Raw genomic sequence first — 17591 nt, forward strand, 5'->3', positions numbered from 1 at the left:
GCAGTGACCCCCACAAACCAACTTTCAGTCAGGTGCTGATGTGAAGTTTCACATTCACCCTGTAACAGCACCAAAACACCCCAGCTTCATAAGGTGTTTCTATGAAGGGCTGGGCTCTGTCTTAAAACACCTGTACATGGAATCACAGAACTGTTCAGGCTCAAAGACACTTCTAAGATCAAGTCCAACCATTAACCCAACACTGGCACCTAACTACTAAACTATGCTCCTCAGTGCCACTTTTCCCCACAGCTTTGAAAGGCCTCCAGGAACAGGGGCTCCACAACTGCCCTGGACAGCCTGTTCAAGGGCCTGACAACCCTTTTGGGGAAGAAATTGTTCCTCATGTCCAACCTAAACCTCCCCTGGTGCAACTTGAGGCTGTTTCCTCTTGTTCTGTCACTCATTCCTTGGGAAACAGACCAAAGACTCCTCCAGCATGAAAAACAAAGCAACGCCTCCGAAGGTGTTACTTTAGGATTCTATTCTATGACACTGTTTTGCATTACAAGCTTCTCAAGAGCCTGTTATGAAGCTCATTTTGTAGCCAGCTCCTGTCTGTAGAGCTCCCATAATGGTGTTACTTCAGCAATACTTCACCAGCCCTGGCTGTGCAGCTCCTCTTGTTAGTGCCCTTTGTTTTGTTAGGATGGCACAGAGAGGGATGGCTCACAAAGAAAAATAACCTCAGAGAGAACACCTTCAGTTTTACAGCTCCACTTGCACAACTCATCTGTTACGAAAAGACCATCACAATTTCATGCCAAAACAAAGGCAATGTGCAAACTACCAGCCCAGGCCCAGCACTGTCCTCCAGCCCAGACTCCCAGCCCCCACCCCTCGGGATACACTCTCCTCCTTCATCCTGCTCTCCATGATTTATACACAAAAGCCAAACAAAGCCAGAGGAATCCATTTGCTAGATCAACCTTGATCTGCACTTAGGGCTCCATCTGGCAGGCTCCAGCAGCTGCCCCTACACAGAGCAACGCCTCCCACATTTAAGAGTAGATATGAAACTCAGTAAATGCATTGTCCTTTTCTCCCCCCACTTGGATAATGTTTGCTGCTTTTACTAACAGCACCAGTACAGGACATTAGTTACATGCAGCCCTATAGTCCATGCATGCTGTCATGGAGCCTTCATTATCCACATTCACCTGATCTCTAAAATCCAGCCTTTCCATAAAGAGCCTGATCTAGTGTGGGGTGTCCCTGCCCCTGGCAGGGGGGTTGGAACTAGATGATCCTTGTGGTCCCTTCCAACCCTGAATGATACTATGATCTCCAGTGTTGAGAGGAAAAGCTAATTACAAATGCTGCTCTAGCCAGTAGCACAAAACAAGCACAGCACAAGTTTCAGCTGCATGTGGAATCAGTTCTCTACAGACTTCAATTGACTTCAAAGAAAAGCCTTCTCTGATGCTTATGCATTTTGTTAACCCTCCTGCCACGTTTTAAGACTCACCTACTAATCCTGGCCTCTTCTCTACTTGTTGTTATTCCCCTTTTTTTAAGGGCTAAAGGAGGAATGGGTGAAGAATGCATTTGTTTCCATTTAAACAAAAGCCTTAAAGATAATCTTTTCTTCTGGAAAAAAAATTATGGTTAGGAGTTTCCCCTCCCCATTACTCTCATGTGCAGAAAGGTTGAAAACACAGAGGGTAAGTGTGAAAAATAAGGGAACTCTCACAAAGCCATTAAGCAGCACAGCTCCCGAGGTTATTCTTATTTACAGCAGCTGAAAGTCTGTCACTGAGTGTCTGATTATTGCCATGATCTAGTATCACAATGGCAACAGACTTGCAAATGGAGAGGGAAACAGGGAGTGAAGCATGTCAGAAAACATGCTCTTCTCCACTGGGAAGCTTGAGGGAAGAAATCTCCAGGCTGACTACATCTTAGGGAAATACAATTCCGGCTCCACTGTGATTGGAACTCTGCTGGCCACACTCCACAGGACACTTTGATGTCAAGCTCACAGATTCACACAAAAGATGCCCCACCATCTTTTGTCATTTTCTCATTGGGATGGTGCAATAACCCAGCACCTGCAGGCTTCAAATCCCAGCCACTGAAGACTGCAAACTACCTTATGAAGTGCTCCCTTTGAAAAATGGCCACGTACACTGCAAGTGCAGAAGGTATCCAAGTGAAAAGTGTGTAAGATCTCACTTTGATACATGTGGTGACAACCCAGCAGCAGTATTTCACAACAGTGCATCCCACCTGCAAATTCAGTCTCTTTCCTTCTCTGATGCCTGTCCAGATAATAGCTTATGGGCTTGTGCTGCCTCCTTCGCAGCCCTCAGAGAAAAAGCTAACAAAACTTTAAAGAGACATCAGCCCATAAATCCAGAAAAGTTAGTACTCAGCTCCAGCTGTATTTTCCAGTAGCAATAGCTCACTTTCACCCTAGTGACAGTGATTTCCCATACCTTTAAAAAGCAGGGAAGGAAGCAAGAAAGTCCAATAGCTGCTCCCAACAGAGACTGCCTCAACCATCTCCAAGTGGCAGAGACACATTCCTATTTTTCATGTACTAGGCCAGATGTTCCAGGATCCACATAAAGCTAATGCTGCCTCTTTCCCTGCACCACATCACACCACACTTCCTGTATGTGACACTCTGTACCTCTTCCAGCTTCACACAGATGTTAACACCTAGAACAAAGAGGCTGTCATGTAAGCTGTTCTGAAGTAATTTGCTCAGAAACTATCAAGTCCTTTAATGCTCCACGCTCCCTGCAGAAGCATTTCACCTTGTGTTACCTCATGTTGATTCCTCTTGCTGATGTGTTGTTTATGTAGCTACTGATGTCACTGTAGAAACAGAGCCTCATAAATCCTTCTAATTCCAACAGATCCTTTTAAGTGTTTCTACGTAGGCAGAGCAAACAATATTGTCCTCATCTCCAGGTGACATCAAGTCATCTGTTTCCCTGAGACTCCAGATCAACTTAAGACTTTCATCTGACAAAGTTTTTCCAGTCCAGCACTCAGTGATGACATTACAGCACTGCTCAGCAGCAACAATATCCCCAGCATTAAGCTCTGTGCCTCTAATGCAGTAATATCCCTCCCTGGCGCGTTGAGCAGACTGAGGGTGAAAGAGAACAGGGACCACACAGCTTCCTCCAGCAAGAAAGGTGAGCAGGAGTTCAGAGACTAAAGAGGAGCAGGGCACTGAAAGTATCCTCATAAGCAGCTGTTATTGTGATGTAGGTATTTCTGCCAGGTGCTTTTTCTGGAGTCTTGACCTATCTACTCCCTAAGATCAGCTTCCTCCTGGGATACTGAAAAGAAAAGCTCCATGTTCAGGAACAAGACGAAGATACACCAGAGAAACACCTCCATAACTCTGGTCCTTTCAAGACTTTAAGCAAATTCTTGCCCTCTGGAACAAAGAGGAAGGGAAAGACTCTCTGGAGCAATATCATCACCAGCTTTCATCTTTTTTTTCAGGTTGGCCACTTACTATCAGAGTCACTGCCAGAAATATAAAGGTACGACAGAGCTGTCTGCCCTCTTCCAGACAGACAAATTGCCCAGGGAGGTGGTAGAAGTCCTATCCCTGAAGTTTTTAAACCCAGGCTGGATGGGGCTCTGGGCAACCTGATCTAGGATGAGGGTTCCCTGCCCAAGGCAGCAGGGTTGGAACTGGATGATCTTTGAGGTCCCTTCCAAGCCTGACAATTCTGTGATTCTAAAAGATAAGTGCATTGGCCGTGGTCAACTTTCCTGTCTGTTAGCTGAGAGAGTTGAGGTGGTTTAGCCTGGAGGAGGCTCCAGGGAGCCCACCTTGTGACCTTTCAGTAGGTGAAGTGACCTACAAGAAGGCTGGGGAAGGCACTATGTATAAAGCCATGTAGCAACAGGACAAAGGAAAATGGTTTGAAATTCGATGATCTTTGAGGTCCCTTCCAAGCCTGACAATTCTGTGATTCTCTTCACCAAGCACCAAAAGCAGGGCCTATAAAAGCCACTATAGTAAAGTGTTTGGAGGAGCATGGCACTGAGGGCAGTTGTTCCAGGAGCACCTTGGCCACTCAAGTCCAGTACAATACACTGCCAGTCGCCTGACTGACAGCACTTCAGTACCTCCTACACAGAAAATCCTATGCAGAGACCAATTGTCTAACCCAAACAACAGATGGAGCTCTGAAGTCTGGTTTGCACAGCAGAGTATCAAAGTATTCAAATTTGCTTACAGCCTGACAATCAAAAAAGTGGAACTGCAAAAAGCAGAGTACAAAACAAGCCCACCAGTTTTCAAGTGCACCCAATTAGGAGCCATGTGTTAACCATATTGCACGTGAGTACAAACCGTATGGGAAACGAACCCTCTCCTGCTGGAGAAGGGAATCAATCTGCACTAAAAACAGAAAGAAATTCAGCATTACATGATTTCACTGAATCTAAGAGGAAGGGGGGAAAAACAAACCACCACACACCCCAACAGCTCAGTCTTGATGCAGCGTCCAAGTGCCGGGTTCTGCACATCGGCCACAACAACCCCAGGCAGAGCTACAGGCTGGGGGCAGAGTGGCTGAGAGCAGCCAGGCAGAGAGGGACCTGGGGGTGCTGGTTGATGGTAGGCTGAACATGAGCCTGCAGTGTGCCCAGGCAGCCAGGAGGGCCAATGGCATCCGGGCCTGCATCAGGAACAGTGTGGCCAGCAGGAGCAGGGAGGTCATTCTGCCCCTGTACACTGCACTGGTTAGGCCACACCTTGAGTCCTGTGACCAGTTCTGGGCTCCTCAGTTTAGGAAGGAGGTTGACTTGCTGGAAGGTGTCCAGAGAAGGGCAACAAAGTTGGTGAGGGGCTTGGAACACAAGCCCTATGAGGAGAGGCTGAGGGAGCTGGGGCTGCTCAGCCTGGAGAAGAGGAGACTCAGGGGTGACCTTATTGCTCTCTACAACTACCTGAAGGGGGGTTGTAGACAGGCAGAGGTTGGTCTCTTCTCCCAGGCAGCCAGCACCAGAACAAGAGGACACAGTCTCAGGCGGCACCAGGGGAGGTTCAGGCTGGAGGTCAGGAGGATGTTTTACACAGAGAGAGTGATTGCCCATTGGAAGGGGCTGCCTGGGGAGGTGGTGGAATCGCCATCACTGGAGATGTTCAGGAGGAGACTTGACAGGGTGCTTGGTGCCATGGGTTAGTTGATTAGGTGGTGCTGGATGATAGGTTGGACACGATCTTGAAGGTCTCTTCCAACCTGGTTTATTCTATTCTATTCTACCTTACAGTATCATTACCTTCTGCTAAAGAAGCCTCTGAGGAAACCTGAACAGACACTGTGCATTAAAAATGGATTTGTTACCCTCTCCCTCCCTTTGACAAATGCAAGGTAAGAACTGTGAGGAGAAACAGAAAAGAAAAAGCAACCCACAGATGAGATTTGGAAGGAAATAGGAAAGAGGTGGTGGAAACCCAGAAGACAGATAGGGAAATGAGCCAACAGCTTTTAGGACAGGCCTGTGTGATTTCCAACAAAGTAGAGAAGATTAATTGCAGAGTGGTGTCTGAGCTCTGCTCAGTAGATTGCAGTGCATGGGTTAGAGCTCTGCATACATTAGTTACACCTATGCAAATTAATAAGAACAGTATTTGTATAATAACAGTAAAGGGCAACCTTGCATATGAAGAAATTCCAATTATCTTGATTATTTATTTACATTTTATCTGCTCTTACTCAGCTGCTGAGCTCAGCACAGAGAGAAAAACAGGCAGCAAGTGTTGGAGTAAGGACTGTACAGCAGTGGGGTAAACAGAAGGAGGTTTTTAACTGAGGAGTTCAGAGTCAGGGAATGCAGACCTTTAACATTCACCCCCATCAGATAAGGGCACTGAAGGGAAAGAATCAAAGGAATGGAATGGATTTCCCTTCAGCTATCCATTCTGCACACACCTGGAATGTTCAGCTCTCAGATCCGTGCTCTGCAAGTCTCATTAACTTCAACTCTTAATCCCTCTTAAATTTTGTGTAATTTGCACCCTTAGCTACAAATACATCTCCCTACATGCACCCAAAGACAGAAGCAAAGACTTCCTTCTGCAAGAGATGCTGAAATTGCTTTAGACCATGCTACACACCGGGACTGTGGACTCGAGATGGAGGACGTCAAGACACTTGAAGGTGTCCAGAGAAGGGCAACGAGGCTGGGGAGAGGCCTTGAGCACAGCCCTGTGAGGAGAGGCTGAGGGAGCTGGGGTTGTTTAGCCTGGAGAAGAGGAGGCTCAGGGGTGACCTCATTGCCCTCTACAACTACCTGAAGGGAGGTTGTAGCCAGGAAGGGGTTGGTCTCTTCTCCCAGGCAAGCAGCACCAGAACAAGAGGACACAGTCTCAAGCTGTGCCAGGGGAGGTTTAGACTCGAGGCGAGGAGAAAGTTCTTCACCGAGAGAGTCATTGGTCATTGGGATGTGCTGCCCAGGGAGGTGGTGGAGTCCCCATCCCTGGAGGTGTTCAAGAGGGGACTGGACGTGGCACTTGGTGCCATGGTCTAGTCATGAGGTCTGTGGTGACAGGTTGGACTCGATGATCCTGGAGAAGTCTCTTCCAGCCTTGGTGATACTGTGATACAGGAGCTCTCACTCCTGTTCAAGAATTCAGTTTCAAGTAAAATTTACAAACCAGTACAATCAGTCAAGGTTTCAGCTAGGCTCCTGCCCCTCCACTGAGCTTGCCAATAATGTGTGCTCTCATTGCTCTCTGCAGTTCTCAAGACAAGAGACAGATGCAAATTGGAGAACAGCACAAAGAGAGCAAACTGAACAGAAGAGTGTCAGCGCTGGGCTACGGCTCTTATGCTAATTGCTTCCAATAAAATGGAACATTTAAGAAGAAGAAGATTTTTAAATTACAAAGCAGGGATAAAATATCTCAATTATCACCAGTTCTATGGCTTGCCTTGCTCATTCAATAATCTCCTCCAGATCAGATAGAGCCACCTCAATTCAAGGGTGGGGTACCGAGGGGGGTCCTTCAATTCCAACAGAGCAGCAAGATGGCAAAGAGAAAAATCAGAGAATGGCTTAGGCTGGAAAGGACCTTAAAGATCATCTGCTCCAACCCCCCTGCCATGGGCAAGGACACCTCTCAACTAGACTTGGCTGCTCAAGGCCCCATCCAACCTGGCCTTGAACACCTCCCTGGGCAGCCCATTCCAGAGTGTCACCACTCTCATACTGAAGAGCTTCCGCTTAAGAGCCAGTCTAAATCTACCTTCCCTCAGCTTCAAACCATTCCCCCTTGTCCTCTTGCTAGACACCCTTGTGAAAAGTCCCTCTCCAGCCTTCCTGTAGGATCCCTTCAGGTGTTGGAAGGCAGCTCTAAAGTCCCCCTGAAGTCTTTTCCCTCAGCCTGTCAACACAGCAGAGGTGCTCCAGCTCTTAGATCATCTTTGTGGCCTGCCTCTGGACTCACTCCAACAATGAAGCAAGCTGCCTGTGGCCAGCACTAGGCTCAGCTGAGAGCAGCCAGGCAGCTTTCAAACCCTTTCCCTACCCAAACCCTGCCAAACACCGTCAGGAGGAACTGCTCCCCATGCAGTCAGTTCCCTTATCACTTGTTGTGCAACCACCATCATCAAAACACCTTTGATGAAGCACTCAGCCTTTTAGAGAAGATTGTTCTCCCACACTCTTACCCACATGTGTGCTCCCTGCAGTCCCACCAGGCCTCAGTGGTCCCTGGCCAGCATTTACTGGATTTGCTGAGCACAGGTCCACCAACAGCTCTGCCCATGCTGGGGCTGAGGCTGTGCCTTGCATTTCAGCCTACCAACAGAGTCTCCCCAGCTTGCAACTGCTGGCAAGGGAGAAGGTACAAGCCATGACCACTGAAGCACTCACCAGCCTGCACAGAAAGAAGATTCCTACTCTGGATGGAGACTCCTGTGAAAAATACAGCATAAACAACCTCAGCTGTCCCCACACAACCAGCACTTGCAAGGACTCTCTCCCCTCCTTTGCCAATTAGCTGGCAAAGGCACAACTCAGGATAAGCACAGTCCTGATCCCTGCTGTCCTGCAAATACCCTTCAATCCAAGTCCTGCTCCATCAGAGATACCCCAAGCACTGCACCAACAGGCACACAAAAAAAAAGGGCTAACATTTCTCCATCCTTCCACAGGCTACAAATTGAGATCACAAAGTGATTTTTCCAGCTTCATTTTAAGCAAAGTCTCTCTGCAATAAAGCCAGTGTATCACACTGTACTGCTGGGCCCACACAACAGCTGCTCTTAACAGATTCTCAATTATTTTTCATCCTCTGACACTCAAAATGAGATTGCCAGAGCTGATGCTTCTGCAGGCTCCCTATTGCTACTGCTCAAGCAACAAGCCCAGGCCTCCAGAGGGAAAAAAACAACACCACTTAGCTGGAATGGTTTTAAATGGCATTTGAAGCATTTCAGCAGGTAAGTGATTCTGACAAATACTGGGAGACCTAAGTGGAAACAGACTCTGCAACTTTCACGTGGAAGAACAAGAGCTGCCCCCAAACAGGCAGAACTTCAGCCCATCTGTATCTGCAGCTGGTAATGCCCTCCCTTCCCACCCACCCCCCTCAGCCCAACCAGCATTTGTGAGCATTTCCAGCAGCTACAACTGGAAAGAGCATTTCCAACATTTACATCTCTGCTCATATAATGAGATTTTAATACTTGAGATATACAGCACCTCGTGGAAAAACCAGACACGATTTTACCTCATTAGTTTCCATGGTTTTCAGTTTGAATCCATCTCTGTTTTGCTCCAGCAGTGTTACTACAGCACACTGAGCGTTGCACAGAGAAGTAATAGAGAACTAGCAGAGCCCTTAAGCCAGTGCTTGGAGCAGTAGAGGCAAACATAACTATTCCTTGTGGTGGAACAAACAACTGCAATCAATGCTTTTTAAGTGCTGTGTAGATGAACACAGGAGTTTTTTTTTCACTCAAACAGGAGGAACACAGCTAGCTGAATAATCTCAGTTTTCAAGTACAATTTCACTGTGAGGAAAAAGCTGGCAGCAGCTGCAGGTTAGATCCTGAAACTTCACCTGACACCCCAAAAATCTGATGTGAACTCAACAGTAATTAAAAGGCAGATCCAAGACATGCAGAGCACACTGCAAGCTCCCCAAAGCATTGCAGATACTTGCTGACATTGACACTGTTTTGACCAACAGCTAAGCTGCTGTCCACAGGCATTAGCTAGCTATTAATGAGAGGGAAATCAATGGCATAATGAGATCTTGAGTCACCTGATTTGTTTCACAAACAGGACTGGAGAGGAGCTCTACAAAGAAACCACAGCTTCACCACACTCACTGCAGATTCCCAGATAGCACTGGGTTGGAAGGGACCCTCAAAGGTCATCTTGTCCAACCCCCCTGCAGTCACCAGGGACATCTGCAACTAGATCAGGCTGCCCAGGGCCACATCAAGTCTGATCTTGAATGTCTCCAGGGATGGAGCCTCAACCACATCCTTGGGCAACCTGTTCCAGTGTTTCACCAGACAAACTTGTCAGAAAGGTTGGGAGATTGCTCTCTCTGCCACCTATCACATCTCTAGCTCAGATCAGGTCTTGTTTCAAAGCTGGAGCAAACTGCTGAGTGCTTTATCTAATTTAGCTTCCAAACTCCCAGGGATGGATTCCAGACCCTACACAGCTAACTAACGCAGCGGGGAAGGCAGGGTAGGGGGGAAACAGAACACAAATAATAAAGGGTGGCTCTTTTTCTAAGAGGAGCTAAGCTCATTCCAGCAAATCAGGTAGCACAAGATGCAGTCACCCCTTCTGCATGCATAGCCACCTGTGTGTCCAATAGGAAACGCTCCCAGGACAGCCCCAATTCCCATGGACAGGCAGCAGCCCGCCGGGCGGTGCAAGGAGAAGGCTTTCTTACCTCCAGGCCTGTACACTACGTCATCCTCCGTGATGAAGGAGGTGATTTCCCCGTTGTCCGTTCTCTCGTAGCGCGACTTCTTCTTGGGGGGTTTCTTCTTGCTCTTCTTGGTGGACTCCTCGGTGGTGGCACTGTTGTTGTCGTTGTCCTCGTCTTCGCTGTGGTCGCTCTCTGCATAGTTCTTGGCGCCTCCTTCCAAGGTACAGCTCCGCCGAGGCCGCGAGTTCTCGCTCTCCCTCGCCTTGTCTCTCTTGTCTCGCTCCTTATCCCGGTCTCTATCCCTGTCCTTCTCTTTGTCTTTCTCTTTCTCTTTGTCTGCTGTCATGATTCGCCACGTGCCTTCTTCTGTCCTCTCACGGCTGGGCCTCCGTGAAAGGTAGACAGTGAGCCTGGGCTTCAGTCTTCTGAATTTCTCACTCAAATCCAGGGAAAATTCAACCACTCCAACAACCCCAGCGTCTTAAAAAGGTTCTTGAGGGGGCAGGGGGAGGAAGAAAGAGGGGGGGGGGGGGAAAAACCATGTTAGTATTCAGAATGGTTTCCAATCTCTGCAAGTAAACACCACAAAGCAAGGTAGCTCCACATCCCAAAGCCATTCAGTAGGGACAGGAACACTGTAAGGTACAGGAGAGACCTTAGAAGCATTCAGAGAGCCTTAGAATGGTATAGGGTGGGAGGGATCTTGAAGATCACCTAGTTCCAACCTACCTGCCATGGGCAGGGACACATTCCACTACACCAGGTTGCTCAAGGCCTCATCCAACCTGGCCAAGAAGGGGGCATCCACAACCTTCCTGGCCAACCCATTCCAGTGTTTCACCACCCTCACTGGAAAAAATTGCTTCCTCATTTCCAGTCTATATTTCCTTTCTCCTCCTCAAGCTTCAGACCATTCCCCCTTGTCCTCCCCATCTCTCCTGTAGCCCCCTTCAGCTACTGGAAAGCTGCTTTAAGGTCTTCCTGGAGCCTTCTCCAGGATGAATAGCCCCAGTTCTCTCAGCCTGTCCCAACAGGGCAGGTTTTCCAGCCCTCTGGCCTCCCCTGGACATTTGTAGAAATGACTGATGAAGAGTCTGCAAAGTTGTCTCCATCCTCAAAAACATAGAATCAATAAGGCTGGAAAAGACCTCAAAGACCATCAAGTCCAAGCTGTTACCCAAGACCTCATTACTACTAAACCATGGCACCAAGTCCAATCCTCTCCTGAACACATCTCACAACTCCTTAAAGGAAATTATTTGGTTCACTACAGCAGTAACTTCTCTCACAGAGGCCATGCATCACTTCACACCCAGAGCTGAACAGGAAGCATGCAAGTGGAAAACCCCAAACATCTGGAAAGGGCCAAGCACGGAAAGGAAGAGTCTACAACTTCTCCTTCTCAAAGCAAATGAAGTTCAGCAAATGGCTGTGCTGTTTTACATCTCACCACCACTAGCAACGGATGTCCTACAAAGCTGGGACAGAGTAAAGAATGCCATCTGCCACCTCCGGGCCAAGCTGTTCAGAAGTCTTCCCCCTACCCTGCTCTTCCAAAAATAGAGCTAACCTGTAATCCACAGCTCACAGGAAAGCATTCACTGAACCCAAACCCCACCACAGGAGCTGCAAGCGCACTAACAAACTCCGCTTTTCCATATATCATCAACGTGACCTTTCACGCTTGCTTCAGCACTAACAGAACACATGGAGATGGATTTTGTAACTCATGACCTTCACACATGCAGTTTCCTGCTGGGGAATAGGAAGGGGAGAGGTAATCCTTTGCTTTTACTCCCCTGACCACTTAATCAATACAGCTAATATCAACTGCAGCCTTTTTTCCCTTCAATGCAAGCTCAGATGGGAAGAACTGGACTTGCTGGTACAGGAGTATCATACAATCATAGCATCAATAAGGTTGGAAAAGACCTCAAAGATCATCAAGTCTGACCTGTCACCCAACACCTCATGACTACTAAACCATGGCACCAAGAGCCACGTCCAATCCCCTCTAGAACACCTCCAGGGACGGTGAGTAATTGCAAACTTGGACCTCCGGGCCAGGATCCTCAGGCTACAACCACCACGCAGACAGGCCAGCTGCCTACTGCTGAGGTTTAGCTCCTGCAGGCAGCTAAGCACCACAGAGCTGCTCCCTAACTCCCCTCCAGCACCCTGCAGCTGGGATCTGGATTCATTCCCCTTGAGACATTACCACCACCCCTCAAATGAAAGGTAAAGAACACTGGCCATGTGCAGGTCCAGCCTTGACTCTTTTGCCTGTCCTTCACGTATCCTTTCCATTTGCTCACATCCCAAGGATGTGGGCTGGCAGGTTACACAAAACACCTTTGAGTGGCAGCCAGCAGCACACACATCAGAATTGTTGGTACATTCTCTGGAAGGGCTCTAGGGGATTTGCACCAATTGAAGTCCTTGCAAGTGCCTTTTAGTATTTCTCCAGCAGCACCCTGAGCAGTCACAGCTGCTGCTGAACAGGAATCATGCCTCTCTCTCTCTGTAAATATTCATGAAAGAGTATTACCAGGAGTGTGCATCCAACACACAAAGCTAAGCTGCTGGGTTTCCCTGGGATAAAGCTGAACTCATCCACACCCAGCTCCAAAGTTTTCAGGAAGTTACTATTTGGTACAACTTGAAATTAGCCCAGGGTGTGGAATGCTGCAGCATGAAAGACAGGGACCTCGGAGAGCATGTTCATGAGCTAGGCATCTGAAACCACATTAGAGAAAGGAAAAGGCTATTTGCATTTCTAAGAAGTCAGCTGAGAAGTCTGTGATCCTGTGTGTTTGCTATTTCTTACTCTTACATAAATCTCAGACTACAATATTCTTCTCCCTCTTGACTCCTACTTTCCAGCAATGGAAAGAGCCAAAAAGAGACAAATTGCTTCTGCTGATACAATTCAGGCTGTGGCTTGAATCTCTCAGGCATTTCCTGAATGAACCGATCATCCAGGTAGGAAATGATTCTATTTTCTTTCCTCCTTATAGCAGCTGCCATCACTCTGGCAACACACCAGGGGAATCCAAGGAACTCCTGGAGAGAAGACTACAATGAACCTGTCAATTGCCAGAGAAGTTGCAGATAATAGTGATAACGACAGCCCACAGGGGCTCAATAAGCAGCGACTCAAATTTCTAGAGGCTAGGAAATACCCAGGAGCAAGCTGGAGGGTTTTTTCCCCCTATTGTTGTTGATATAAAAGTCACTTCAGAGAATAAATAATCTGTTCACTGTGAAAGAAAACTAATCACTTTCCCAGAGCTAGCTAAAAAATTAGAAGCTGTGGCATCTCCACCTATGCACAAGAGATGCCTGTGTGCTCTTCAGAGAGCAGAATCTAAAGGACATACCTAAAGGCTTTATTCAACCACCTCCAAGGACGGGTAAAATCCAGCCACTTGGGATTCTTACCCACTAGCCTAAGATCTCTGAGACTCCACTTCTGAGCTGGGTACAAACCCACAAAAACCCCAAGCCTAACCAGAAGACACTGTTCTGTTCAGAGCTCCTGCCTCCTAGCTGTTGTATGTCACTAACCTCTTCTCTTCAGTGACTTGAATGCTGTTTATAAATGAACTTTGGTGAAGCTCAGGGGAAAAAGCCAAGGAGCAAACGGTTTTGGTCTTGTTTCAGTGACATCTAGGAAGCACTTGCAGAGGCCTTAAGTAGACTGGGCTAACACATGGTGTATATTGCCAAATACAGTAATCACACAGATGTTTAACTCTGGATTAGGACAGTAGAAGCAAACACACTGAAAATCTTCAGTGGTTTTTGGCAGGCTCTGGAGCTTGGGTTTCCAGTAATTTCACTCACTGGCAGCTCCTCGTTCGCACTATACCAAACCACCACAGCAGCTGCTTCTGTCATCACACTACAGACAAGAAATTCAGGTTAGAGCACCACAGGCTGGAGATTATTAGCTGCCTTTGATACTGGTTTACTGCTTCTTCCATTGGGAATGCTTTAAAGATCAAACTCTAAAAGAAGCCATTTAAGCTAAAAGGGGAACATTCACTTTACAAGGGCTGCGATGGGTACACAAAGGAGTGGGAGAACAGCCTCCATCCATTATTTGTTCAAGGCAAGTGGAAAAGTGCTGGCTTCACTGCAACCCTGCTCTGAGATCATTATTTTTTGTGTGTTATTTTTTTAACTAAAGCCTCAGGATGTGCCCATTTATCCCCAACCAAGTTTATTACATCCAGTATAGGACAGCTGTACTTATCTGTAGCCAGTGTGCCACCAGACATTAGAGGTCCTTACTCTTAAACTGTTTAGAACTCAAACATAAACCAAAGCTGTATTACTTGAGGTCTTTTGCATTCTGAAAAATGCAGATACAGAGTCACAGAACCATAGAACTGCTGGGGTTGGAAGAGACCTCTGAGATCATCAACTCCAACTGCTTGCCTACAGCTTCCAATCCCAACGCTACTGCTAAGCTGCTGCCACCAAACCAAGTCCCTCAGCACCACATCCACACACCCCCTAAACACTTCCAGGGATGGTGACTTCACCACCTCCCTGTGGTGTGTGACAGTGCATGAGAACCCTTCCTGTGAAGAAATCTTTCCTAATATCCAACCTGAGCCTCCACTGGTGCAACTTTAGACCATCTTTTGGCATCTACCAAGACCAGGTTTGGCATCTAACTCTTCAGGATTATAGTCAACTGCTCTCATACCTGTTAAAACGTTCAGGTCTCCAGAGACAGAGGAAGCTAGGATTGTGGTAGGAGACAGGAACTTCAGAGTCTGGGCCAGACATGCTGAAGGCAAGTCGGCAATAATTGCTCCAAGTGAAGACAAGTCTGAAAGCTGGTGCTTCACTGAGTCAGAACATTGCCCCTCCACAGCTCTGCTACTTACTACCATTAACTGCTGTAAACACTGCTCCCATACAGAAGAGGTGTTTAACATTGCACAACAGTTTCTCAGAGCAGTTAAAATTGCAGCAACTTCAGACAAGTCTTGAAGATGACTCCTCTGCCCACAGAAGTTCAACAGTCACACTTGGGTGCAAATGAAGCCAGACAGAAAAGCACCACAGTTACAGTCCCTGTGCTCCTGAAATGGTCTTTTGCATCTGCCACCCATCTGGCAGGCAAGCCAAGAGCAGCAACACTCCAGAAACACCCAAAGGTCCCTTTCAGGACACAGGGTACATGTGCATCTTATTAGCAGCCCTCCTCCAGTCAGAGCTCATCTCTCACTAGATCTGTCTCTCTCACAAAGACAGCAAATGAAGGATGTCACAATGGATACGAGTGGATCTGCCCATGCAATTCCAAATGCAATCTAAAAAGTTCTTGCCCAAGTATCTAATGAGGAATCAGGCAGGCACAATTTGACCTTTAAACTTCATTTAAAGGACTGGAGAAGTGAGGAAGTTGATTATCATGATTTTCAACTGCTCATTACCCCACATTCCCCTGGTTGAGGGTTTTGCCTAGCACTTTACATGTAGTTCAAATTCAAGTCCAATAAGTCATTCAAACACACACACAAAAAAAAACCCTTCACATCCTCACATCCCTCCTGTGATTGTGTGATCCAAGTCAGGAGAGCAGGATGTGACTTCTCCCAAGAAAAACGAGTTCCAGCCACATTTGGGCAGCATAAGTTAAGGTGGGCTTCACAGAACCACACAATGTCAGGGGGGTTGGAAGGGACCTCAAAAGATCATCCAGTCATAGTATCATAGAATCAGTCAGGGTTGGAAGGGACCACAAGGATCAGCTAGTTCCAACCCCCCTGCCATGGGCAGGGACACCCCACACTAGATCAGCCTGGCCACAGCCTCATCCAGCCTGGGCTTAAACACCCCCAGGGATGGGGCCTCGACCACCTCCCTGGACAACCCATTCCAGGGTTTCACCACTCTCATGGTGAAGAACCTCCTCCTCACATCTAGCCTGAATCTCCCCACCTCCAGCTTCATTCCACTCCCCCTAGTCCTATCACTACCTGAGATCCTGAGAAGTCCTTCCCCAGCCTTCCTGTAGGCCCAACCTCCCTGCCAGAGCAGGGCCACCTAGAGTAGGGCACACAGGAACACATCCAGGCAGGTTTTGAATGTCTCCAGGGAAGGAGACTCTGGAAAGCCTATTCCAGCGCTGTCACCCTCAGAGTGGAAAAGTTTTTTCCCCAGCACACACACAGCTCTGCAGTTATTTGATCTACACACCTGGAAATCGTTATCAGAGCCAAAGGCACACATCCCACCTCTTCACACGTTTAAGTACTTAAACCTCTTAACTAGTATTAAAGAGTCAGGTTTTAAAGATAATGTGAAAGCAAGTCCCACAGAAATGCTATGGGACTGAAACAGGAAGGCACCTAAGTACAGAGGGTAACTAAAAATATGGAGAAGAGCTCCTTTTTCCTTATTTAAAGCCAGACAGATAAATCTTTTAACAAGATTTGTTTGGTCATGTGTTGCCAGCCTTAATAAACACAACAGGACCATTCTTCTGTAAGCTCTTAGTCCTGGGACTGCAAGATAAAAAGGCACTGTTTTCAGCAAATGCCAGATTAAAGGAACTGTGTGCTGCAGCTGCTGCTGGAGTTCCTTTCACTGAGTTTTGCTAATTTGGATGTCAAGGAACAAAAAAAATGTAGCTTGGGTTTAGTGCAAGGGCTTGAAGGGAACTGGGGGGGGGAAATACCCCACCAACTAATACACACAAGTCAGCCCATCAAGATTCCTCTGTATGCCCTTAAGGTTTGAAGAACTGCTTGAAGAAAACCTTTAGCATCACTTGTGGGGGAAAAAAAACCCAAATGAGACAACAAGAGGAAAAGGAATTTGCATACAGAAGGAATTGCTACACACATGCCTGCCTCAAACAAAAAGAGGAGCTGTGATTCAGCTCACACCTCAAAAGCCCCCATGCCACCTTCTAGGGACTTGACCTCCCTGGGGAGGAACACCCAAGTTTAACCTCTAAGATCCAAAAACCAGACTGAAAAGAAAGAAATCAATCTGTAACCAACTTTTTCTCAGTTTCTATTTGCTGTTGAGAATGCAAGCTGCAGATGTTCAGAGTGCAAAAGTATCTGAAGAGTTTCTGCAGGATAATCCCCAGAAGCCTTGAAGATATTTACAGGATGTCCCTCAGAATATTTAGAATAGAATAAACTAGGTTGGAAGAGACCTTCAAGATCATCGTGACCAACCTATCATCCAACACCACCTAATCAACTAAACCATGCAACCAAGCACCTTATCAAGTCTCCTCCTGAACACCACCCCTCAATCCACTCAGCAGCTCCAAAGGCAGAGTCAGAGCCACCAGCCTAAGGACAACACAGGCTGCAAACTGAAGTCAAATTCAATGACAAAGCAGCACAGGAAGGAAAAGGGATAAACTGCAGAGCAAGAGCTTTACACCACTGCACTTAGATAGCATTTCACACAGTTTGGAGCTAGCGTTTAGAAGAGATACTTGCCCCAACTTTCACAATCCAGATCCTGGAAGCTAGTTTGCTGAAAGCCTTTTAAAAAGCTCTTACAAGTCTCTCCAATGAGTTCCACGCCTCGTTATCAGCAGTCCTCCTTATCTGCTTGAGTTGAGTTTACAACAAATACAGCACAGGAACACTTCAGGCAGTAATGACTGTTATGAGCTACATATTTACAGTCCATAGCTCTTCTAAGTCCTCTAAGTGCATGCAAT

The 17591-nt window shown here is 47.2% G+C and overlaps 1 protein-coding gene across 3 annotated transcripts in view; it reads right to left on the reverse strand.

Moving 5' to 3' along the window:
- The window catches only part of RERE (arginine-glutamic acid dipeptide repeats), a 266319-nt gene that overhangs the window by 178806 nt on the left and 69922 nt on the right, over nt 1–17591 (reverse strand). For all 3 annotated transcript variants that reach the window (XM_068158322.1, XM_068158320.1, XM_068158321.1), the window contains exon 2: nt 9902–10372. In XM_068158322.1, the coding sequence (XP_068014423.1) occupies nt 9902–10226 (325 nt within the window). In that variant the 5' untranslated portion in view covers nt 10227–10372. The remainder of the gene's footprint in view (nt 1–9901; nt 10373–17591) is intronic.

Source organism: Melanerpes formicivorus, unplaced genomic scaffold (assembly GCF_026170545.1).
Source record: "Melanerpes formicivorus ecotype bairdi unplaced genomic scaffold, bMelFor1.0.p_v2 SCAF_39, whole genome shotgun sequence".
NCBI lineage: Eukaryota > Metazoa > Chordata > Aves > Piciformes > Picidae > Melanerpes > Melanerpes formicivorus.